The sequence below is a fragment of the Eurosta solidaginis genome, chromosome 2 (assembly GCF_040869045.1).
Source record: "Eurosta solidaginis isolate ZX-2024a chromosome 2, ASM4086904v1, whole genome shotgun sequence".
Classification (NCBI taxonomy): domain Eukaryota; kingdom Metazoa; phylum Arthropoda; class Insecta; order Diptera; family Tephritidae; genus Eurosta; species Eurosta solidaginis.
In genome coordinates, this window is record NC_090320.1 from 53,698,522 (window position 1) to 53,723,733 (window position 25,212).

Here is a 25,212-nt window from a genome sequence, read left to right on the forward strand (position 1 = left end):
ACAAAGTTGCGAACCTGTACCACCATGTTAGGCTAATAGTACAACATCCTAAGTATGTATATGTAGCGTTTTTGCCATACTCCCGTGCGCAGCTATCTCTGGACAGTGTGCGTTTTCGATGAGTGCTGACGTCAAAGCTTCAGGGACCCACAATTTCCACTCATTCTCCTCCATTTCTACATTTACAGACAAAAACTTTTTAAAAAACATGCCGTCTTTTACCTTTAGATCAGGCAACCTTTATTGTTTTCTATCGTATTGATAAATTCTTTATATTCCTTTGATTCGAACTCAACGGTATCCATATTTGCTATTAGAGATTCTGTGATCTCTCCTATTTAACGCGAGAGCTTATCGGCCACTATATTGTCTGCACCTTTACGGTGTTATGTTTCAAAATTAAAAGCTTGTAGTTGGAATACCACCTAGCTAATCTTCCGTTGAGATCTTTCAAAGACATTAACCACTTCAGGCTAGCGTGGTCAGTCACTATCGTAAATGGCATTAAATCGATATATGGTCGGAATGTCTTGACGGCCATCACCACCGCAAGATTCCTTCTCCATTGTACTATATTTTCTTTGACATTCGTTGAACTTTTGGGAAAAGTATGCGATTGGCTTCTCTGCATCATCACTTTTTTTTTGGTAGAGTACTGCACCCAGACCATAATCAGATGCATCGCATTGTATGAAAAATCAGTGTGTTTGAGAACCGGAGCGCTCGTAAGTGCTCTTTTTAGGCTATTGAATGCTTCAAGAGCTTCTTCAGACATTTCGAAATTCTTTCCCTTCTTCAAAGAATCTGTCAAAGGTGCTGCCATTGTGGCGAAATCTTTGATAAAACGCCTATACCATCCGGCAGTTCCGACAAAACTGCGCACCTGTTTTACCATTTTCGGAACAGAGATTTTCTGTATTGCTTTGATCTTGTCAGGATCTGTTTTTAACATACCTCCTCCTATTATATAACCTAAATATGGCAATTTCCATTTTTTTTAACCCAATTGTAAGATTCGCATCTCTTAAGCAGATGACTTCATGTAAAATCCAAAGATGCGAGTCAAAGTCAGTGGCGATGATTAGTAGATCATCCAAATAGATAAAACATTTGACTTTAGTCTTTGTGGAATGACACGGTCCATTAGGCGACATAGAGTTTGGCACGGTTGCCACACCATGTTTTCATTTGGGACCAATTTCCATCGAAAAAAGGGACCAAATTTTTGTTTTATTTGATTGTGATACAAGCAATTCACAAATGTGCCGTAGTCGTTCTTAAATATAAAATTTCAGGATGTTTCCATGGTTTGCTATACAAAATTTTAATAAACTTAGCGAATAATTCAAACTACACAAACAAACACTACTTTTAGGTAATATATTGTAACGAATTTACTGCAAATCCTCTTATTTGCAACCTTCTGCTAAGTTCGAATCACTAAACTGTTGAATAAATAACTCCAATATTTAATAATGCAAAATGGCCTTTATTAAAGTACTTCACAATAAATAATAACTCTACTATTGCTCGACAGATAGCGTGCTTAATCAAAACTGCTTGTAGCGCCTCTACCGTGGCTCTTTGATTTCCTCGTTGCATCTTCTAGGCGCTTCTGTTCTCGAATATACTAGTTGGTTATCTGTTATAAATTATAACTACAGATGTACGTGTATAGCTCTCATATGCGCGTGTGTTTGTGAGCGACACTTCCTCAATTATATTGAATATCTCAGATAAGATATCTGCATGTGTTTGTGCGTTGCTTCTCCCTGCATGTACGTACATATGTGTAGACATAATGATTGAATTATTGATGTGCATCAAGTCACTGCTTAGCATCGGCTTAGAGATGGCAGTACCCTTTAGTGTTGCTAATATTCGTAACAATATTTTCAAATTTCTAGGATAAGTCTATGCCTTCACTAACTATACGTTTTGAACGTGGTTTTGCTGACAAAGCTTTTAGTTCCGGCATTATGTTACTAATTGGAAAGAAATAAAATGTATAGCGCAGTTTGGTTTTGGTAAGAAGACTCAAAAATTTCCGAACTATGAGCAAACTCAGTAAATCATAAATGATGCTTACTTTTTCCCCTGAACGTTGAGATTAAAAATCAAACGTCTTAAAAGTTTCAACAGTGCAATACCGGAACCTGATTACAGTTAAGTAGGTACTAGAAATTAGTTAACAGCGTTGTTATTGAAGTTTATGGGGTTCTGTACCTACGAGAATATAACACAAAACACTTCTATCGAAATCAAATATTTTTTACATTTGCTTCAAAATCTGAATATAAAAGTAAATTTTTTCAATCGCGATTCGTTATTCATTTATAAAGTTACCGCTTTCAAGAAGTATTCCTGCCTTACTTACAGTTAAAATATTTCTTATGCCAAGCTACTTAGTTTTGAAGTATTCGGCGTGCCTTAACACCACAATACTCCTGCATTTTTTACATAGGATTTCTTTGTGAACAATTATGAAAGTGTTACCAAACATAAAACCAATTAGTTTCAATTATTTTACTTAGTTTTCAATTCAAACTCATCCATCAGTGGAAATCCATGCCAAATTTCTTAGAGGCACACGAAAAATTTTCTTAGCTCAACTAGCGAAAAAAATCTATCACGAAAAGTGTTTGATAACCGATCGAAATATCTGGGTGATAAACCAAGAATTTTTCTGATAAGTCCGTGTAATATGTTTGCCCTTAGGTCCATGAATTTTCTTATTAATGCCTCGCCTAAAATATCTCCTATGAAATGTCATTGGTCTGCTACATTTTATTGACTGAGCAATTTTTGCGGTAAGATTTCCATATACATAAGTAAATTGAAAATTATATGTGGGTTAATGAAAGTGTGCCAAATGTTGTGGGCAGAGTTGTGAATTTTAACCTCAGTGAAAAAGGAAGAAAAGTTCGAAAACCGTGGCTACTGCCTAAAAAGGACCAAAATTGAAATGGCCCAAAAGTGGCACCGTGGCCTTTGGGCCGCGTTACACAATCCAAATAGCATTGTAACGAATTGGTAGAGTGGACGTCGAGGCACGGTAAAGGCGGTATAAGGTTTACTAACTTCGTCTAGCTCGATCTGCCAAAACGCGAACTTTAAATCAACATAAAGTCTGTGTCGTCAATGCGACTTAGTATACCCTCTATGTTTTGTAAAGGGTACGCATCTTTTACGGTGACGGCATTTAGTTTGCGAGCGTCTAAACAAAAGCGATTCTTCCCCGGTTTCCTCACCACTGTCGTTGTTACTCCTCTACAACGCCCAACTCCAACATTTTATCGACCTCTTCGTATACGATGGCTTGCATCGCCGGCGAAAGAAGGTAATGTTGCTCCTCAATAGGTACAGTTTCGTCGGCCAACTTTATTGTATGTTTTTCCAAACTTGCTCGCCCTAACCCGTGATCTTCATATGTTCTAAAACCCTTAACTACTTTTTCCAAACGTTCTTTCTGCTCTGGCGTTAAGCTATGTAACACGCGACGTTCATTCTTGTCTTCATCAGATACCATCTCTTGCTCTATTTTTGTTAGATCGATTTCATCAACGGTAATAACTTCAGGTGCCAAATGAAACGCCCTACAATAGTGGACCTTTGGTTCGAGATATGGTCATAAGAAAAAATTTAATTTTTTGTTCCACTGTATTAAACTTTACCGGTGAAGTTATTTTGCCTAAGACATTATATCTGCGGCCGCCTGCAGTTGTAACAGAAGACACATAACGTTCGATAGACACGCCTAATTCTTCTACAAACTCCCTACAGCAACGGCCTAGAATGCTGACTGAGGTGCCAGTATCTAGTAAGCCGCGTGTTTGTATACCCATTGTGTCTATGTCCGCATACACGCGCGGGTGTGTGTTACTTTCTTAATGGATGCCACTACCTTCTGTCGGGGTTTTCTTTTTTGAAATCGTTCCCTCGCCTTCTGAACTTTACGCGATACTGCCCGATGTCCCATAATAATCTGCAAAAATTCTCTCCCGAGTGTCAAGGTATTTTCTAAGTCGTTCTTCGTAAGATATCGTACTTTCTTTTCTAGTATTTGATTGCTTTACCGTTTTCGTATTTTTATTAGAAATGCAAATATCAGTTGTAATTTCGGGTTCCATATACGGTTCTGTATTTGTTGACGCGTCTACTTTGACGAGGTTTGGGTGGAGCGCGATTCCCCGTCACACGTCCCACGGTGGGCCCCATATTAATTAATAATTGTCACGTACACCTGTTAGAAGGTGAATCCGCCCTTTGCACCTTCAAGGTGGAATGTCCCCCCCAGCTAGCTTAGGGCGAGAGGTCGGGGCCCCAACCCTTGTCCACCTTGATGCGGGGCGGATGTCACAATCATTACCTTCCATCCATGCATACACCTCGCAAGAAGCCCACCCTACCTTGGACCGCTCGAGTTTCTGCTTGGCAGCGAGTGCCCTTTTCCTCTGCTCCAAATGACCCTATTTACTTACCCTAACGTCATCTTCCCCCTCCCCAACCGATTAAATTTTATCAAACCATTTTAATTTCTTCTTTCAGTTCCATTTGCTTCTAACATATTTATGTTTCACATTCACTTATTTAAAATGGAATATGTATACAGAGATTTTTACATTACTCACACTATTTCCACAAAAAAAGAAACAATAATATATCATGCAATTATGCTTTCGGAAACAAGCGCTTATAACACACAAAAAAAAAACGTATCGAATAAATCAATTATTTAAATATATGTAAAATATGGGTTTCAAAAAAAAAAAAACAAACTTACACAAGAAACGCTTTACCTCTCTTAGGATCACACAGAAAATTAAATATATTTATGTGGCAAAAAGTTCGATATCGCATTTTATAGAACATTATATAATCCTTATGCCAACAAAAAAATTTGAAAACGAATGATTTATTTATATAAACAGTGTTACACACAAGAACTTATACGTACGTGTATATAAAGATTGTAAGTATATTTCGGGCCTTGCGTCACCAAAGTAAAGTCAAACCTTCGTAGGCTCAATTTGAACAAAATTCTAAATTATCACAAAGACCTCTGTTATGTGGGTTGGGCCTCTTCACATGTGCAACATTCAATAACAATATAATATAATACGAGTTTAGTTATACGAGTTAGTTTGCAAATCTTATATTAGGTCACAAAAAAAAATTTAAAACAAAAATGTATATCATGCTACTATTTTGAAAAGTTACATTTGGTTAGTGTATTTCCGGAACTTATATTATCGCCAGCACTTTGTCCAAATTCCAAAGTGGTGGTTATTGTCCTCGCTTATCGGTTTTTTTATTGATGTGGAATCGGTTGGTGGTAAAAATCTTAAGACGTGAAATCGGTCGAGAATAAAAATTTTATGGTGCGAAATCGGTTGAAAATATGAATAAGATCAGTAGAAAATAATTTCCTTGCGCTGGCAAAGTATCAGGTATCGGGTAGCTAGGAATGTTTTTCTCACTGGAGGAACTAAAAATTTGGCTAGCGCGAACTTATTATGGAATATCATATAAGTTGGCTTCACACGTGCTAGGGTGGCGTTGAGCAAAAATAAAAATTATCCCCGACAAAAAAATATTTTAACAAAAAAATTATATGAAAGAAAATTTATAGAAACAAAAACTGGCATTTTCACTTCGGGATTTTGTGGTGATAATGATCACTGAATGTGAACGCCAAATTGACGCAAAAGAAAAAATTTGTATAAAAACGTTTTTGTTATTTTGGAACTTTTGTAGTGCACACTGGGCAGTCTCCTTCGCTCGATCCTCTCTCGAATATTACAAAGATAAGTGGTTGGATGTGTTGCATATAAAAAATAGGATCAGGTTTTCCTTCGATGTGTCTCCACTTCCTAGTTCAACCCTCACAAAAGATCGTCTCTTGACTCGCCGCTGCATTACCATTATTACCACAGATACTTGTTGTAGAAATTTGAAGCTTTTATCATTACTATTATTGCCCAGATTCCGGCGGAGTTTTCGAAATTTTGGGCCTTTTGGCCAACACTTTGGTAACCAAAAAATCACGACTTTAACTTGTCCTTTTGGACCTTGCGCGCACAGGAAATTCACTTCTATAATTTTTTTTACCGATTTCGCTTAAATTTTTTTTTTTTACTTTTTCCGCCACTACCTTAAACGATCGCACATTACCGCTTTGACTGCTTCTCCATAATACATTAATTTTGCATGTCCTACAGTAACCCCCTTTTATATCGTTGAAATCGATCTCTGACACCGTTTTCCTATACCGTTTTGTATTGAATGAATATATAGTGGAAATGATTGCGGTTGATTCGGAAGGATGAATCAACCGCAACCATTTCCACTATATATTCATCTCCATCCTCATTCTCACCACCCTAAATGGCTATCTGGCAACCTTTGGAAGAGCTTTTGCCAATTCCTCTATTGTGAACCTACCTCTTGTTTGACGTTTCTCGTTTTTTTATATTTTGATCTGTGTGCAAATTAAAGTCAGCGAAAACAATTAAATTTTTCGTATATTTAAATAAAATAAATTATGCGCGAGTGTTATTTTGTGAAAAGGGCAGCGAGCTCTTCAGTGCGATTTACGTTGTGCATCTGGGGTGGCTTGGAAGAAGCCACTTCATCCATATGGTCCCTTAGCGTAGGGAACCAAAAATACAAGACATGGAGGTATGGAGCAGCGATTGACTGCTACTAGTGTCCAAAAATATCACGAGAGGCGTCCAACGACTACGAAAAGCCTCAGAAAACGTAATAATTAAAAATAAATATTTGCAGTGGAAGTTGACAATTTTCATGTGGTTGTTGTAGTTTTGATGGTTTTGGGTACCCAACACAAAAAAATTGTGATATAAGTGTTTTGCTCGTATTTACGTTTATATGTCCAATTTGATTATTTTTTCTTTTTCTTTATTTTTCAGTTCGGACCTTAGGAAGCTCCGTCTTTAGTCCCTTTGCTCCCTGCTGCCACACTCGAGCGGGACAAGGTGCGCGCAAGGCCCAACGCAGGGAACACCCACACCCTTACAATGTCTCCTGCCGCGAGAGCTTAGCCGGGCATATTTTACGGGAAGTGTACAAATTTAAAATATGTGTATAAGAATTATTACTTTTTGTGTTCATTTTAGGTAAGCTTGGAACGAGCGCTTTTTGGACACGTCCTTCCCCGTCAACTTGGCCCTCGTCAACGGGGTGGTATTCACGCAAGTAATGAAATATATTTATATCAAGTTTATCACATTTTGTTCTTCTTTCAGGTCATCGCAGCGGCTTTCTAGTATTAAGTTATTGGGTATACGATTATGTAGTTTTAAATTATTTAATCGTAAGTATTAAGTTTAGCATTAGGTTCTGTTGTTGTTGTTGTTGTTGTTGTAGCAGTGCTTTGCCCCACCTAACAGCCGCCACCGATCACAAATTGTCATCAATATCCTCTAACGGGAGTCCAAGGAAACTTGCTGTTTCAACAGGGGTGGACCATAATGAAACGGGTGTTAGTGGCGTTGGTTCCACATTACAATTAAAGAGATGGTTGGTGTCATGTGGGGACACATTGCAAGCGGGGCATACATTTTGTATGTCGGGGTTGATTCTGGATAGGTAAGAGTTTAACCTGTTACAGTATCCAGAACGAAGTTGAGCAAGAGCCACACGCGTTTCCCTGGGGAGTATGCGTTCCTCTTCCACAAGTTTTGGGTACTTTTCTTTGAGTACTGGATTCACCGGGCAATTCCTGACATAAAGGTCCGACGACTGTTTGTGGAGTTCACCAAGGACCTGCTTGTGTTTTTTTGCTTCATACGGCTGGGTTCTCAGGTGCCGTATTTCCTCAAAATGCTTACGGAGATGACTCCTTAAGCCCCTAGGAGGTGTTGGCTCATCAATCAGATGTCTGTTCGGGTATTCAACAGGAACTGTTTGGTTATCATCTCATTTCTCTCCCTGATGGGGAGTATTCTCGCCTCATTATGTAGATGGTGTTCTGGGGACATAAGAAGACAGCCCGTGGCGATTCTGAGAGCAGTATTTTTGCAGGCCTGTAGCTTCTTCCAGTGGGTAATTTTTAGGCTTGGCGACCATATGGGTGACGCGTAGCACGTAAACGGCTGGCCAATTGCTTTGTATGTAGTAATGAGCGTTTCTTTATCTTTTCCCCAGGTACTGCCAGCAAGGGATTTGAGGATTGTATTACGGCTCTGGTTACGGTTATTGTTTAAGGTCCTTCGCATGTCAGGCCCCTGGACTCTTCCCTCCCAATGACTCTAATATGTACATATTGTCACCCAGCGGCTTAGTGATTCGACACTTTGTAAACTTGCACCAAAATTTTGCGTTTACGTTTTGTATAAAGTCGCTAAGTACAAAGTTCCGTTTATAGATTTCTTGACCGGGCTTAAATTGTACTTCGCGGATACTTTTGTTGTAACGCTCCGCGTTACTTTCATACGCTTCATGTAAATTCTGTTTTATTTTCTCGCGCATCAATCTGAGCCTATCACTAGGGTCCAATACAAAAACTTCATTGTCGGTCAAACTCTCTAACCTCCGTGCCAGTGCATAATCAGCCCCATTTGTAAACATATTAAATCCGAAGAGCGCAAAGTATGGCACGACTCCTGTCGCAGAGTGCACTGCACTCCGAAGATAACACTCGATCTCCGTTTGGTATAAGTCCCATTCCCTATTGTCATTTTCTAGATATGATCTGATGGCAGCTAAAACAGGCTGGTTCGCCCTTTCAGCAGCGTTCGACTGCGGTGAATAAAAGGCTGTTTTTAGGTGTCTAACCCCGTAGGTTTCTAATAGTTCCGAGAGCTGTTTGGATACAAATTGTTTACCGATATCGGAATGTACTATTTCCGGAATACCAAACTTATGAAATATTTCTTCGGTTAAGAACTTAACCACATTACTCGCGGTAGCTTTGCGCATTGCCTGCAAAAAAATAAACTTTGAAAAATGGTCGATAACGATAAAAATAAAACAGTTTCCCCTTGGAATCACGTCCTTTCCAATCTCCCACACATCGCAGCCCTACTTGTTGTGTGTCAAATATACATCAGCTGCTCGATGGCGTGCATCGCCGGCGAAAGAGGGTAATGTCGCTCCTTAATAGGTACTGTTTCGTCGACCAACTTTATTGTATGTTTTGCCAAGCTTGTTCGCCCCAACCCGTGATCTTCATATGTTCTAAAACCCTTAACTACTTTTTCCAAACGTTCTTCTGGCGTTATGCTATGTAACACGCTACCAGTGTTGCCATTTTGGTGCTTTTGGAGCCAGATCTAGCCCTTTTTTTTGCGTTAAGCTCCAAAAATTCGGGTTTAGCTCCTAGCTCTTTTTTTGGCCCTTTTTAAAATGTTTGCCTCTTTTTGACTCCAAATCTATTTCGGTAATACGTATTGTGAAATTTGTAATGTGTTTTATGTGCGTCGAAGTTTTATTTTATTTGTTTCGTTATTTATGATGTTGGAGCTCGGTACTCAACTGATAACAAACCCTTTAATCGATAAACTGTGTCATGAGGTTATACATTTGCTTTTCCAGCTTGTGCAACAGCTTAGTGTCACCTTCTAAGAGTTTCAACCCTTTAACTTCAGATTATAATATATTTTTGTCTCCCGTACCTTATTTTCATTATACCTTTGAAGAATATATACGAATTAAAAAAGATAAATGGCAAATTTATTGAAAGAAAGATACGTATATATGTTACGACTTCATAATTAAATTAATAGAACAATTAAGGCAACGCTTGCCGCAAAATATAGAAACGCTTAGCAAAATAGATTTCTTTTCAGTTGAAAACATGGAGAATTGTGAACCTCAATTGTTTTCATATTTCACAAATGAAAAAAACAAGAATATCACTGATAAAATAACTAGGTTAGAAATGCAGTGGAAGAATATCTATATCAAAAATTGGAAAAATGTGACTTCAACTTTAAGTTTTTGGTTTGAGGTTAAAGAGTTTAAAAACGCGTTAAATGAAAACTCTTTCCAAGAACTTGTCGATTCTGTGCTTACATTTATTTTGCTGCCAATAAGTAATGCTGAAGTTGAAAGAACGTTTTCAAACATGAGTTTAATTAAAAGCAAACACAGAAACAAAATGAATTTAGTTATGTTGAATTCGCTTCTGACAATAAAAAGTGGTATTAAACGGCTGAATAAATCCTGTAATGACTTTGAAATAAACGATTTCTTAAAATTAATGAACACAGAAAATATTTATGAATGTAGCAATAATAATAATTCATCTTCTGAGGACGAAATCATAGATTTTGAAGTCTAAACAAAAACTTAAATATCGCACGATAGTTACCGCCAAACGGCAAAACAAAAGTTAAAAAATAAAAAAGTACTTTGTTGTGAAAAAATATATAATGAACTATAAATACAGTATTATTTATGTACCTCTATTTAACATTTTTTTTTTTTTTTTTTGTAAGTTTACTGTACCTTTTTTATAACTTTGTTTAAGTTTGATTGGAAATAAATGTGAAAACTTAAATTGAAAAATATATATACTTTTAGCTTTTTTCTTTCTAGCTCTTTTTTCTAGATTCTAGCCCCAAAGAAATTTTTTTCCTGGCAACACTGCACGCGACGTTCATTCTTGCCTTCATCAGACATCATCTCTTGCTCTATTTTTGTTATATCGATTTCATCCACGGTAATAACTTCAGGTGCCAAATGAAACGCCCTTCAAAAGTCGACCCCGAGGTAGATCTTTTGTTCGAGATATGGACATAAGAAAAATGTCGTTTTTTGTTCTACTGTATTAAACTTTACCGGTAAAGTTATTTTGCCTAAGACATTATGTCTGCGGCCGCCTGCAGTTGTAACAGAAGACACATAACGTTGATAGGCACGCCTAATTCTTCTATAAACTCCCTAAAGCCACGGCCTAGAATGCTGACTGAGGCGCCAGTATCTAGTAAGCCGCGTGTTTGTATGCCCATTATGTCTATATCCGCATATACATGCGGGTCTGTATTACTTATTGTTTTATAGAAGCCATTACCTCCTGGCGGAATTTTTTCCTCTTTTGATATCGTTCCCTCGTCTTCTGAATTCTGCGCGATACTGGCCGACGTTCCATAATAATGCTTTCAGCAAAGATTCTTTCCCGAGTTTCCAGATATTTTCTAAATCGTTCTTCGTATGAAGTCGTACTTTCCTTTCTTGTCTTTGATAGCTTTACGGTTTTTGTGTTTTCTTAACAATGCAACCCTCAGTTGAAATTTCGGATTCAATATCCAGTTCAGTGTTTGTTGGCGCGTCTACTTTGGCGGGGTTTGTGTGGAGCGCGTTTGGTAATATTACGACTTACACCTGAAATAAGGTACATAACTTAAGTTGCAATGTTACTAAATTTGGAAATTTTAAGAGCTGCGTTTGGTTGAGAGAGCTATCAAACGACGCGTCTTGACATCAGTATTAATAATCCGAAGGCAGAAAATACAAATTTTAACTCGTTCAAAAGATATTAACGAAAAACCGAAAAAAACAGCGGGTACCTCCGACACCGGGGGTGGTATCCATAGTACTTTTGCGGAGAACACTCTTCTGCATTGGCGGCCTTCGGGCGCGCTTATAAAAAGTTACCCTGTGTGGGTCCAACACGATTTGGAGACCAAAACTATATCCGCACAAAACACTTATGTTCACACTTTTTTTTGTGGGTACCCCAACAACACAAGGGTTGGATTTTATATTATGCGCAACGATTTTCAAGCTTTTGATAATTTTTAGGGGAAGAGGGAGAAAATCATAAAAATATCATCCGCAACTTTTGGATACTCTTACTTTATGAGAAAAAAGCTTTTAAAGGTAAAAGTCTAGTTGAGGGGTCGACTGCTAATACGCTACTTAAAATATTGAGAGGTGTCAAAGACGCGTCTTGACATCAGTATTAATTAGGCGGAAAATAAAAATTTTAACTCGTTCAAAAGATATTAACGAAAAACCGAAAAATGACCCGCGGTCCATAGTATTTTTGCGGGTATTCTATACGACAGCATGACACTGATAATACGTGTCCAAAAATATCGAAAAAGGTGTCAAAAGACGCGTATTAATCTCGACAACAATAATCCGAAAACGGAAATTATATCTCTGCCCGGAGATATGGTAATAGCCTAGTTGAGGGGTCGACTGCTAATACGCTACCAAAAATATCGAGAGAGGTGTCAAACGACGCGTCTTGACATCAGTATTAATAATCCGAAGGCGGAAAATAAAAATTTTCACGCGTTTGAAAGATATTAACGAAAAACCGAAAAAGACCCGCGGGTACCTCCGAAACCGGGGGTCGGATCCATAGTATTTTTGCGCAGAACACCTTTCTGCGTTGGCGGCCTTCGGCCGCGCTTATAAAAAATAACCCTGGGCTACGCCATGCCAAGTCCGGGTGTGTGGTACAATGATGCACAATTTTTTTTGTGGGTACAAACACAACAACAACCACATAGAAATCACCAACTACAACTGTAAATATCTCCGGACAGAGATAAAATTTTTCTTTTCCGCCTTCGGATTATTGTTCTCGAGATTAATACGCGTCTTTTGACACCTCACTCGATATTTTTGGTAGAGTATTAGCAGTCGACCTTCAACTAGACTATTACCTTTTGCGCAGACCACCTTTCTGCGTTGGCGGCCTTCGGCCGCGCTTATAAAAAATAACCCTGGGCTACGCCATGCCAAGTCCGAGCGTGTGGTATAACAGTGGCTATCGCCACGGTGATGCACAATTTTTTTTGTGGTTACAAACACAACAACAACCACATGAAAATCGCCAACTTCAACTGCTATTATCTCTGGACAGATATAAAATTTTTCTTTTCCACCTTCGGATTATTGTTCTCGAGATTAATACGCGTAGTTTGACACCTCTCTCGGTATTTTTGGTAGCGTATTAGCAGTCGACCCCTCAACTAGACTATTACCCATTCCGAAATTTGGTAATATTACAACTTAAGTTTTGCACCTGAAATTCGCGTCCAACTTGTCGAAAGTGGTACCTAAAGACGCGTATTTTCGAAAGATTTAGAATACAAACGCCGAAATTATATTCTTTTACTCGCTTAAAATATAGTAAACAATGCTTAAAAGTTATTCGCGAAAAAACGGTCAGTACTATTGCCGCTTTTTTCGTTGTTGCAACTAAACCGAATTAAACAAACGAAAACATATTAACGTCGTGAATAGTGTTGCCAGCTCCACAGCAATAAAAGTTAAGCGGCAGTTACCCACCGACGTTTGCCGGACGTTTGTCGTACGAAACACGTTTGACCGAACCCTCAAGCCCGTAGAAATCAATGTGTGCGATTGTATACATGTACATAACATATGTTTAATAGGCAACTCTGTCTTGTGAGAGAGCGATCAGCTGACACGTTCTTACGGAAAAAATCAAAATTGTTTTGATTTCTACGTTGCGGGCTACGTACGTACGTGCGTCGACCGTCGGTGAGTTTGCGTTTACATTGCACACTCTTAAGATAGGTCGTGTCAGCTGACACGTGTTTGGTACGTACGTTCGTGAGTAACTGCCACTTTACTTGTGTTTTTCTGTGGGTAGAACATTATAAGGTGTTGGCAGTTCAATATAAATGCAAACAAACATACATTAGGCAAGGTGCACACGAGGCTACGCGTCGCTACAAAAAGCAAACAATTATTGAAAAAAATAAAAAATAAAATTTCTTCAGCTATATCCGTCCCCGAAACCAAAGGAAATAGGTATTAAACGTTGTTTGAATCCCCGTGCCTTTGTAAATTATGAAAGGCAATTTTAAACCACCGCGTACTAGAGAAAAGGGTGATTTCTAGTTTCCAACACTTTTTAGCCTTTTAAACGCTTCAAAAATATCTAACCAAGCTGTTGTGGTGTTTAATACTCTTTTTCGCTTTGGTAATATACCTTTCATGCACTTTTATTTACTAAAGTAACATTTTTTAACTAATTACACAAATTTGCATACAAAAAAATGTAAACAAACATCTTGTTCTTCCTTTTTTTCAAGCGTACGTACGCTCAGCGACCAACATTGCTGTACGCTTAGCTATACGAAAATTTCATGCTTTGTTGCTTTCATGCAGCTGACGCCTCGTATGCAGTTCTCCATTCAAATACATGTGTTCGGCATCAAAGCGTACAAATTTCGCCTGCAGCGTCTATGACGCGCAGCCTCGTGTGCACCTTGCCTTAGTTGTGTTTTTTTTTTCACGTCTATATACCTTTACTCTTAAACTTTATATGGACTGCTAAGCGTAAAAATTTAAATACACCTCTGAAATTGCTGCGCATAAAACGTGTACTACTAAATTTCAATACGAAATATAGTCAGATGTAACTGAAATATGTGTCTATGTTTCATCCTCTGCACTAATTCTATCCTTCTCGCTCGATGTTATTTACATTTTTAAGTTACTTCATCAGTTATGTTTTCGTTATCGCTAACCAAAACATATGCTACAACAACACATGGGTAACTGGCCTATCGGTTACCCGTATCGATTACCTTCTGTCAAATCGCTTTTTCCATGAATGAAACGCGTCCTTTATGTTCAGATTGTATTTAATTATAAATAATTCATATATACAATGTTTTTTACAATTTAAATTATTCCCTTATTACTCTAGTATACTTTACATATGTGTATATTGATATGTACAAACTAATTAAGTACAATAACGTCTATTAATAGCTGTGCCCTTTCTGAAACTTTCGAAGCTCACTGATGATGCTCAATTTTTCCTGCGCTGGTGGTGTTGTTCAACATCAGTTTGCAGAGCCATATGGGTTTTGTAGGGATAATACCGGAAGCCCCAATTCGTGCTATCAAAGTCGATTTACAGGCGATATTGATCCTTTGGTCTTGACCCTTCCCCAATTTTCTTATAATGTAATGATGTTTTTCTATAAATGTATGTTCTTCCTTCAGCTACAGCTGGAATATTTGGAATATTGCTCTGCGCACATCGTCAAAATCAAATTACCTAGAATGAGAAAGAAACTAATATCAGTAAGGATAGATTAAAGTTTTTAATATATTTAACGCGAAAAATGATCTATAAATAGGGCTCCACAATTAGCTCTTTTCTCAGAGGCCAAAGGCACAAGGGACTCAAGGAGATTTCAGATAACTAGAATCAGGGGTACCCGAAGATACTTTGCTGTTGCATTCATAGAGAACACAACATTATAACAAGGGATAATTGATTGATATTACGAAGGAAATTAGACGTGCTACAAAAACAAACAAATGCAGATGACTGTTTAATTCAACAACAACAACTGTTTAATTCATTATCCGAAGTTCTTGTATGTACGTGCAGTATGAAAAGTGCAAAGTACTGCTAAAACTGATTTCCCCGAGTAGCCCGGGAACGAATTAATGTGACTACGCCTATCATTCTTTAGCAGCAGGGTCTAGAACCAGTTCCCTGTTGGACAGGAAAATAAACGTTTGGTTATCTCCAAGTTGAGCATATGCTATTACAGAATATACTCGTTTGCTGCATCCGACCAGTACATCCAACTTCCCCAGATTTTCTGGGCTCAGCAAGGGTATCCTCTTGAATGGTGCATTTGTTGCACGCTGCTGCCTGGCCGCTCACCCAACAACACAAGACACGACGGAACTTTCCTTGGGACACCCAAGGTCACTAACGCTTCTCATGGCTCCAGCGGGTTAGGGGGCTTAGAGTATACCCGCGGTGGTAGGCATGCCTGCGTAAGAGGCGATTAAAATACCAAATTGGTTCGGGGAATTGTGTAGCGCAACCCGTTCAATGGGTTGTCAGCGCAATATATAGCTTCTCCAACCCAATTTTGAACCTCATCTACCCGTGGCGAATCCTGTTTCTTTAACAGCCGAGGCTCTGGCGACCCCATGTTCCTTATGGATCTACATTTGAAGGTGCTTGTTAGCTGGCACCGCTTACTTAAACGGTTGATTCTAAAGTAAAAACCAAAACAAAATATAGGTTAGGTTGAACTGGCGGGCTCATGACGACCTCACATAGACTGAATGAGTCCTTAGTGTGACCAGAAGTTTGTTTTAACGACCAAGCTAAAAACCCTATCAACAACCAGGACATGTTATAAAATAACTCCGTCCTCTTGACAAATACCAGAAGCTTCCTAGAACTTAAGCCACTTGCTGCTTCTAGATCTGACAGCTGTCAGCTGGAGTCTTAGCCTGGCAAGCGCAGGGCACGAGCACAGAACGTAATCGATCGTTTCCTCCTCCAACCCGCACTTCCTACATTTGCTATCACTGACCAAGCCTAATTTAAAGGCATGTGACGCCAAAAAGCAGTGTCCAGTAAGAATACCCGCCATGAGTCTACAGTCTGCAGTTTAATGATAATGAAAATATAAGAATCAGTGTTTATGAATAACATATTTTAATTAATCTCTTACAACAACGTGATCGGTGGCTACATCGCCATGTAGATAGTGTGGCGTTCCACCTTGTATAAACGTAGGTACTGTATGTGCTCAACCGTGCAAATGGGCATAAGCAGTAACATTATTCACATAAACATAGCTTGGTATTTGTGCAGGCATCAATATAGCATACATTGGTCCAGTTCGGGGTGCACCAGCCACTGGTACAAACACTTTTGAATTCATAGCTTTCATATAGATTGGATGTCCAGCAGTGCTCCGGTTGTGCCAAAATGTAATGGGCTGCTCAGTCTCTTGGTACGGTTGTATAGGTATGGGCGGGTGCAATGTATTACTAGTCTGCTCAAGATCGTATGGTACAGAGATGGCTCGAAGACGCCAGAGGGGATTGGAGCCAGGATTTTCGGACCCAGAACCAAAATATCAGTAACTCTAAAAGCACATCCGAGCATTTTCAAGCGGAATTATTCGCCATAAGTTAGTGCGCTAAGCTGAACCTTCAGCGCTGATACCCCAATGAAACAATTGCCATACTCAGTCAGGCTGTCAGGCCCCACTAAAGGCATTTGCGGCGTTCGAAATAAAGTCAGCACTGGTCCTTCAGTGCGTAGAAAAGCTAAATCAATTAGGAGCACACAACGGAGTACTGTTGCCCTGGGTCCTAGGCCACAGGGGAGTAGAGGGTAATGAGCAGGCGGACTCAGAGTTTAATTTATTGCGTCCCTCCCACAAATAGTCATCCTTCCAGCAGATCCTTGCAGCGGCTCTGCGCCATACTCTCCTCTTCCGGGAAGGTATCGACCCCAATCTGGGTCCTTCTCCTGACCCCGGTCCTGAGAAATGAGTTTGCTGCGTTTGCCGGAAAAGAATCTTTTTAGGACGGTCATATATGTATATAAGGACCTGAAAACCGTATGATGCATTATATATTGTCGGCAGAAAGCGCTCGCGCATTTTTTCGCGTCCGACAGCACTTTGTCGCCAAAGGCGATGGAAACTTTGTCTTTGTGCTTTGTCGGATTCGATAGGGACTTTACGGTGGACCAAAGTTTACCCACACCGGTAGAGGTTACACCCTCTTAGGTGCTCCTCCCATTTCGCCCGCTTGTGTTCATCCACAAGCAATCTGATGCGTTGGTTTATATCCCTTATTTGGGGGTCGCCTGGATCAAGCTGTCTTATAAGGTCACGTTCTCTCGCTAAGTTTGCGGCCTCCGCCGGGAAGTGGGGCCGGATTTCGGGAATTCTCCCGGCGGGAATGAAATGTGCCGAAGCGGATTTAATGACCTTACGAAAGGCACGCTCCCTTGGCGGGCATCAGTCGCGATAGGGAGGGCAGCAAAGCGGCTGTCCCACTTTCCTTTTTTGAAGTTTATGAAAGTGCGTTTTTCAGTGACGATGAAGTCGGCGGTACGCTCAAGCGAAATAAGTATGGGCAGGTGGTCGGATGCCAATGACAATGATACCAATGTTAAATGGTACTAATTCTTTTAGTTTTAATATTTAAATAACAAATATATTACGTAAGTGTTGTCTATGTTTGTACGTATGTAAATCAATGTTAGTGTTCTCGTTATATATATAAAGTAAATTTATATATATAAATTAAAGTAGTCTTTATACCATAAATTAATGTAAATATTTTTATCTTTATTGTTGTTAATAAATTAGATCACCTCTGATGATGCTAGGAAGTCTAGCGAAACGTTAGGTGGAAAAATTTAAATAAATATCTTTATTGGCAATTAAAAAACGATTGGTCAAAAATGCCTATTACCAACAAAAATCTACAAAAATAAATTGACCGGAAAAATCATAAAAATGATTTATATTCTTTGATTATAGCCGTGTTTTTTTTCACACGCGTATACGTTTACGTTTGCGCGTAAAAAAAAACGCCTATCCTCGCTTAGATAATGCTTAGGAGACCCATCTAGCGGCAGTGGTTAAATAACTACAGCACAGGGTGTACCGAAAAGCGGAGACACAACCCTCTGATGGCCATAGGGTATAACATATAGCTGAATCAGTTGCGATGAATTGTGGACACACATAGAATTAGTGTAGAGGATGAAACAAAGACACATATTTCAGTTACATTTGAGTATATTGCGTATTGAAATTTAGTAGGAAAAATTTTATGCGCAGCAATTTCAGAGGTGTATTTAAAGTTTGTCGCTTAGGAGTCCATATAAAGTTTAAGCGTAAACGTATATAGAAGTAAAAAAACACACAGCTAATACCTATATGACACTGCTTTATTTTCGTGTATTTTTTCTTGTATTTTATCTTCAATTTTTTGTCGCACTCCCTCCTAATACGGCTTCAGTACTGGTGTAAGTGTGTAACCTATATTTGAAAAAACTAACGAAATACAAGGAAAATACAATCTAGTTCATTAAAAACAAACGAGCCAGTTTGTATTTCGATAGGTTTTTTTGACATTCGGCCGTCTTTTCCTTTTTTTCTGACACATGAAAAGTTTGTTTTTAGTTTGAAAATTTGGTGTATAAAAACCCAATTAAAATCAACTTTCTTCTTTCTTGTTAAAAAAGTGAACCATTAGAGACCGAAATAATTTTCGCGTGTTATTTGCATTTGTTTTTATTGTTAAAAGTGTTAATGTAAAAATAAAATGTAAAATATAAACAAAAATATTGCAAACTCACTAATTTTGGGGGAATATGGGTCTCGATTTTTCATGATAGAAATTGTTTTTGTGTTTTGAAGTTCCGATAAAATTTCGTCATTTTGTTTAGCTTGGAATCCAAGCAAAAATAAAGTAGTGTCATATATGCTTAATGTATGTTTGTTTGCATTTATGTTGAACTGCCACCACCTTATAATTAAACTTTTAAATTTCTTAAACAAAAATAGAAATGCGCAACAAAATTTCAATTGGCAAAACAGCTGACTTCGAAAGTTCGAATTTCCTATTCCCCAATTATTCTTCTCCCTAGGAGAACAGAATCGGAGGAATTTTTCCGCTTGAATAAAAAAATTCGCGAGAACAAAATCAGCGAGAATATTTAGAATTGGTCTGTATGTGTTTCCGGCCTAAAGACGAAATATTTTATCAGATGTTTTTGACAGCAGACTTGTAAACGACGAAGAATTTTTTTTTAAACAGAATGCAAAGACGCAAAGTTGACAGTTGGAAATTGTTCGTTAAGTGTTGTGCATTGGTTAATATTTGCATATTGTAATTGTTTGTGAAGTGAAGTTTGGAAAACTATTTATTTTTTTATTTAAATAGAATAAGTATAAGAAAGCAAAAAATGCAATTACAAGGGAAACAATCATACAAAAGCCAAATACGGACTAAACATAAACTTTGTTTACAAAAACCTCATTGTAGTGGCTTAGTGACATCGTCGTCGCCGTCTTTGTCACGGTGGTGTTTATTTTCTTTAAAAAGTGCACCGATAGCTACAGCACATTTATTGACATCCACATCGAGGCATGAAAAAAGTGGAAAATCAATGCTACGCACTCTGTTCTTATGTTCTTCGACAGCACTTCAACCACAACAATTCAATTACAACGCTCAAATCCCCCCACCTGCTTCGTCAAGCTATCATCGTCCACGACATATAAATAAAACGCAAGACCTTCCCATACTCGTCTTATTGCTAATTGTTATGTTAGAATGTTTTTGTAATGGAATTTGTGCAAAAATCGAAAGTAGAAGTGATTTGATAAGTGGTTCATTCATAACTTCAGGTGGTGCGAGCAGTGGCAGCGATAATGTGGTACCTGTATATTATATGAATAATGTTCCTATAAGAAACAAGCGTAATGCATCTTCGAAAACTAAGTAAGTTTATATATTTACAAATATGTTCATTTTATAAAGGTTGTCTTTTATGTTTTTATATATTCTTTTTTCAATGTTGTGCGATATGCATTTCTATTAAACGATAATAAAGAAGAGTGCTTATAAATTTACATGGAGCTTGAAGATGAAATTGAGTAGAGCGCATGGCAATTGGCGAATGGCCAATAATAAATTAGGTTTGTATGCTGAGAGGAATAATAGTAGTAATGATAAGTACTTAAGGCCGAAGCAGTTTGTGTGGTTCATCTTTGTAAAATAATTTTTTGTAACATATCCAATTTATTTTAGTTATTTATCGCCCAACCGTTTAAATACAATATTAATGCCTATAAACTAGGAATATTGTTGTTGTTTTGTTAACAGTGCTTCGCCCCATTCAATTGATGGAACAAATCAAAAATTGTCATCAAAGGCCTCTATCGAGAGTTCAAGTAAAGTCACAGTTCCAACAGGGGGCGGGGGCGTGGGTGGTGTACCATAGGGAATTTGCTGTTTTGATAACGGGATTCACCGGGCACGTTCTAGGAAATCTGTTTGTCGGGATCAAACTGTAGATGTTATTGTTGTTATAGCGATAAGGTTACTCCCCGAAAGCTTTGGGGAGTGTTATCGATGTGATGGCCCTTTGCCGGATACAGATCCGGACGCTCCACAATTCCACGCACAGCACCATTAAGGTACTAGACCGACCATCTCGGGAACGATTTGTATGGCCATATTAAACCTTCAGGCCATCTCTCCTTCCCCAACCCCAAGTTCCATGAGGAGCTTGGGGTCGTCAGACCATCGGCTGTTAATGAAACAGGATTCGCCACGGATAGGTGAGGTTGACAATTGGGTTTGGAGAAGCTACATATTGCGCTGGCAACCCCGTGGATATCGTGGCTTGTGAAAATTTAGCAAAAACTGTTCAGTATTTCATTGTTGTTGTTGTAGCGATAAGGACACTCCCCGAAGGCCTTTCATATTTTTGTAAACCCAATTTCAACCTCACCTACCCGTAGCGAATCCTGTGTCTTTAAAAGGGGAGGCTCCGGAGACCCCAAGTTTTTCATAGAACTAGGGGTGGGTGGTCGGTAAGGCCAAGAAGGTTAAATGTGGTCTTATTAAATCGTTCCCGAGATAAACGGGCTTGTACCTTTATGGTGCTTGTAGCCGGAACGTACCCAACAACAACGACCACAACTAAATTAATTACGTTTGCATATGAAACTCCTCATACATATGTCTGTATGTATGTATTACTGAATACTATTTCGGAACACTTTGTTCCTATCTAATTTTTGTCTAAATTTGTAAAATAAACCGGCCTATTCGCAATGACTCAATATGTTTGTTGCTTTTTTTTATCATATTTCACAATTGTTTATTTTGCTAAGGCGCTATTTTAAGAATATACGACACATTTTGTTTACATATATTTATAAATATTAGACGGGTTAAAAAATGTCTTCTTCCAAACAGGTTCAAAAGATTTGTTTTCAGAAATTTTTTTCACGCAAATTTATTTTTTTATTTCTTGTTTGGCTGTTATTGTTGTTTTCAGTGGGAGCAAAATACATGTTGTTGTTGTTGTTGTAACAGTGTTTCGCCCCATCCAATAGGCGCTATCCTTCGCACATTGTCATCAATGTCCTCTAACGGGAGTCCAAGGAAACTTGCAGTTTCAACAGGGGTGGACCATAGTGAGAAGGTTTGATTTGGTCATATAAATCCTTATTTATTTTATTTATTTATTATTACGGTCTTTAAGACCTAGTTTAGGTTAAAATAAGAGATTAAACATAAATACTCATGTCACATTTAGTGACGTACAATATAAAAACAATTTTTCTTTGGACTTACTAATATTTTCACAGTCTTTCAAATCAGAAGGTAACTCATTATACATTTTATACCCTAAATATTCAAGAGACCTTTTGGCAAACTCAGTTCTTATTCTAGGGAGTCTTATATTATTGCAATTTCTAGTTCCATAATTGTGGATTTCATGATTATAATGTATTTTACTACTCAGGTAATTCGGTAACATTCCTAACCTAAGTTGGTGTATAAATTTCAATGTGAATTAACTAACTGACTGTTTAATACTAAGCCAGTTTAATCTATTGAGCATTACAATTTTTGGCGTTCTTGGAGGACATTTTAAAATAAATCGCATTGCCTTGTTTTGCTGTATTTGAAGTTTCTTAATATTCGTATCATTACTTAATAGCAGAATAGTAGGACAATAAATAAAGTGTGGTTCAATAATTGAACGATATACAAATATTTTATGACTTTGACTGATATGTTTACATGTTCTATACATGAAGCCTATTTTCTGTGCAATTTTCCTTTCCAGATAAGTTACATGCTCTCCAAAATTTAGATTATCATCAATCAAAACTCCTAAATACTTAATTTTGTCTACTCTTTGGATTTTCATGTTATTTACCTTCAGCGTAATATTATTTAAACAATTGTTACTTATGATATTAGTGTTTTTACAAAATATCATGAACTTAGTTTATTCGACATTTAATTTCAGTTTTCTAAGGCATAACCATTTGTATAGCGAGTCCAGGTCTTCTTGTACTTTCAGCATGGCACATTCTGCATATTTTTCACTTATGATAAGCAATGCATCATTCACAAATAGACGTATTTTACAATATTTTAAAGCATCTTTTGATATCATTGATATACAATGTAAACAATATTGGCGCCAAGACCGAGCCTTGTGGTAAACCAATGTTAACATCCACCACTGATAAAACCTCCTTTCCAATTATCGTTCTCTGTTTTCTGTCACCCAAATAACTCCGGAACCATTCCAACGCCTTTCCTCTTATACCAATTTTAAACATAACGTCCAATAGCTCAGATCTATCGACAGTTTCAAAAGCCCGTTTTAAATCCAAGAAGACAGACACCGTAAATTTTTTCTCTGCCATGTCTTCTTTCAAATCTGCAATTACCATATTCAACGCTGTTTCACAAGAATGGCTCTTCCTGAATCCCGATTGTTCTGGGATAGTCACATTGTGCTTCTCTAAGTATGCCACAAGTTGATCCTTCACCACTGTCTCCATAATTTTTTCATCTGTAGGTAACGTGTTAATTGGACGTAGTTCCTCAGGTTTCATTGTATTTTTTACTTTTTCAACAGGTATTATTGTTGAAATTTTCCAGTAACTAGGTACAATACCGCTGTTTAAGGATTCGTTAATTATGTCTTTGTAGAAATTAGCAGTATATGTCATGGCATCTTTAACGACACCCTCCGATAAAAGCTTGTCGCCGCCATATTTGTTTTTAAGTGATTTTGTGATAATAATAATATCGTCCACTACAATGTCAGTAAATTTAAATGTTTCAAATGGATTACTATGATTTGCGCTTATTTCATCCCCATTTACAATTTCTTCGATGCTATCATTAATTTCAACAATACTTTGTATAAAAAAGTTATTTAGGGCATTAGCTATATCATATTCGTTTTCCAGGCATTCACCGTTAATTACAATTTTAGTGATATGTTTTTTAACATCATTAAGCTCGACGAGGTGCTGTGTTACCGGAACGTACCGGATCTATATCCGGCAAAGGAGAATCAACATGGATAACACTCCCCAAAGCCTGCGGGGAGTGTCCTCATCGCTACAACAACAACAGTTCAGAGGCCTTTTTCACGGATGGATCAAAGTTTAATGACAAAAAAACGGGATCTGGGATATATGGGCCGACCTTCAAGAAACCGATACCAATGGGACGCTACCCCACTATTTTTCAGGCAGAAATCCAGCAATAGAAGTTTGCGGAAGAGAATGTCTACCAAGAGGCTTATCCTCAAAGAGTATCCTCATTATGTCAGACAGTCTTACGTGCCTTGCAGTCTTACAAAATGACTTCTAATCTAGTGGATGAATGCATTGAAGTCCCAAATAATTTGGGACGAGCTGAATTGCAGAACTCCGGCAGGCAAAGGCAATGATAGAAGGACACAATACAAAGGGATTTAAAGCCATGATTAACCTGCCAAAATGCAGCCTTAGAAAATAACAAGCATACTCAAAGGTCACTGCAGACTTAATGACCACATGCACAAACTGGGTATTTGATCTAGTGGCCTCTGTCGGTTCTGTGACTGCAACTATGAGACTGAAGAACACATCCTTACTTAATGTGATGACGTCGCGAGAAGAAGACTAAGGCTCCTTGAATCGCTTAAACTAGAAAGTAAGCACATACACTCTTTAAAGCCAAGCACCATCCTGGTCTTCCTCAAAAAGCATGGTGGATGAGTCTTGTGAAGACAATGATGGTACAGTATATCAACAGGTCGCAGTGCATTATCTCACAATGATCTATTCATCTATGCGTCGCTTTATCGTTATTACAACAACAATAAGAAAACAAGTTCCGTCTTGGATTTCGTCAGTTGTAGGCCCTTTGTCGTCCATTCATATATATGATCTGATTTTATTTAGACAGTGTTATCTCATAGTTTCGTTTCGTTATAACCGCAGCCACTTCGTCGAAAAAAAAAGCGGCAACTGCTCTCTACCATGCTCAAGGGGGTCCTAGTACCAAACCCAAGTGATTTGGCTCAATCATTTTTTTTATTAAAAACAAGAATTGCTTAATTGAATTATGCATTTAACTTAACTGATTTGTATTTCTTAAGTAATAATTGAATTATGTATTTAACCGCTGCACTCCGCGTCGTCAATTGAACGCCCAAGCTTCGCAAAAAGCTTAAACTGGTTTGAGCCGGCGTTTTGTGTCTACACAAGCAAAGTCTTTGATAATCATTTTGCATGTTATGTTTATTTGATTCCTTTTTGTTCTACACCATAACAAAGAATAACGACAAAAAGCTGAAAAATGTCTACCCACTGACTTGTTTTTTTATATTTTTTATTTTTTTTTTTTTTACTTCAGAACATTTAA

General features: G+C 38.0%; 2 protein-coding genes across 5 annotated transcripts in view; one reads left to right on the forward strand and one right to left on the reverse strand.

The window, feature by feature from the left end:
* The window catches only part of LOC137239736 (uncharacterized), a 169,812-nt gene extending 156,715 nt beyond the window's left edge, over window positions 1-13,097 (reverse strand). Inside the window, exons 1-2 of one of the 3 annotated variants that reach the window (XM_067765353.1) lie at window positions 13,007-13,097; window positions 11,039-11,349 (exon numbers count right to left, since the gene is read on the reverse strand). In XM_067765353.1, the coding sequence (XP_067621454.1) occupies window positions 11,039-11,116 (78 nt within the window). In that variant the 5' untranslated portion in view covers window positions 11,117-11,349; window positions 13,007-13,097. Of the gene's footprint in view, window positions 1-11,038; window positions 11,607-12,965 lie in introns of those variants that run through there. The other 2 variants (XM_067765354.1, XM_067765355.1) reach the window with 2 other exon arrangements.
* A 6,501-nt stretch (window positions 13,098-19,598) lies between these two features.
* Window positions 19,599-25,212, forward strand: part of uex (metal transporter uex) — a 164,409-nt gene continuing 158,795 nt past the window's right edge. For both annotated transcript variants that reach the window (XM_067765363.1, XM_067765362.1), the window contains exon 1: window positions 19,599-20,256. In XM_067765363.1, coding sequence (XP_067621464.1) covers window positions 19,718-20,256 — 539 coding nt within the window. In that variant the 5' untranslated portion in view covers window positions 19,599-19,717. The remainder of the gene's footprint in view (window positions 20,257-25,212) is intronic.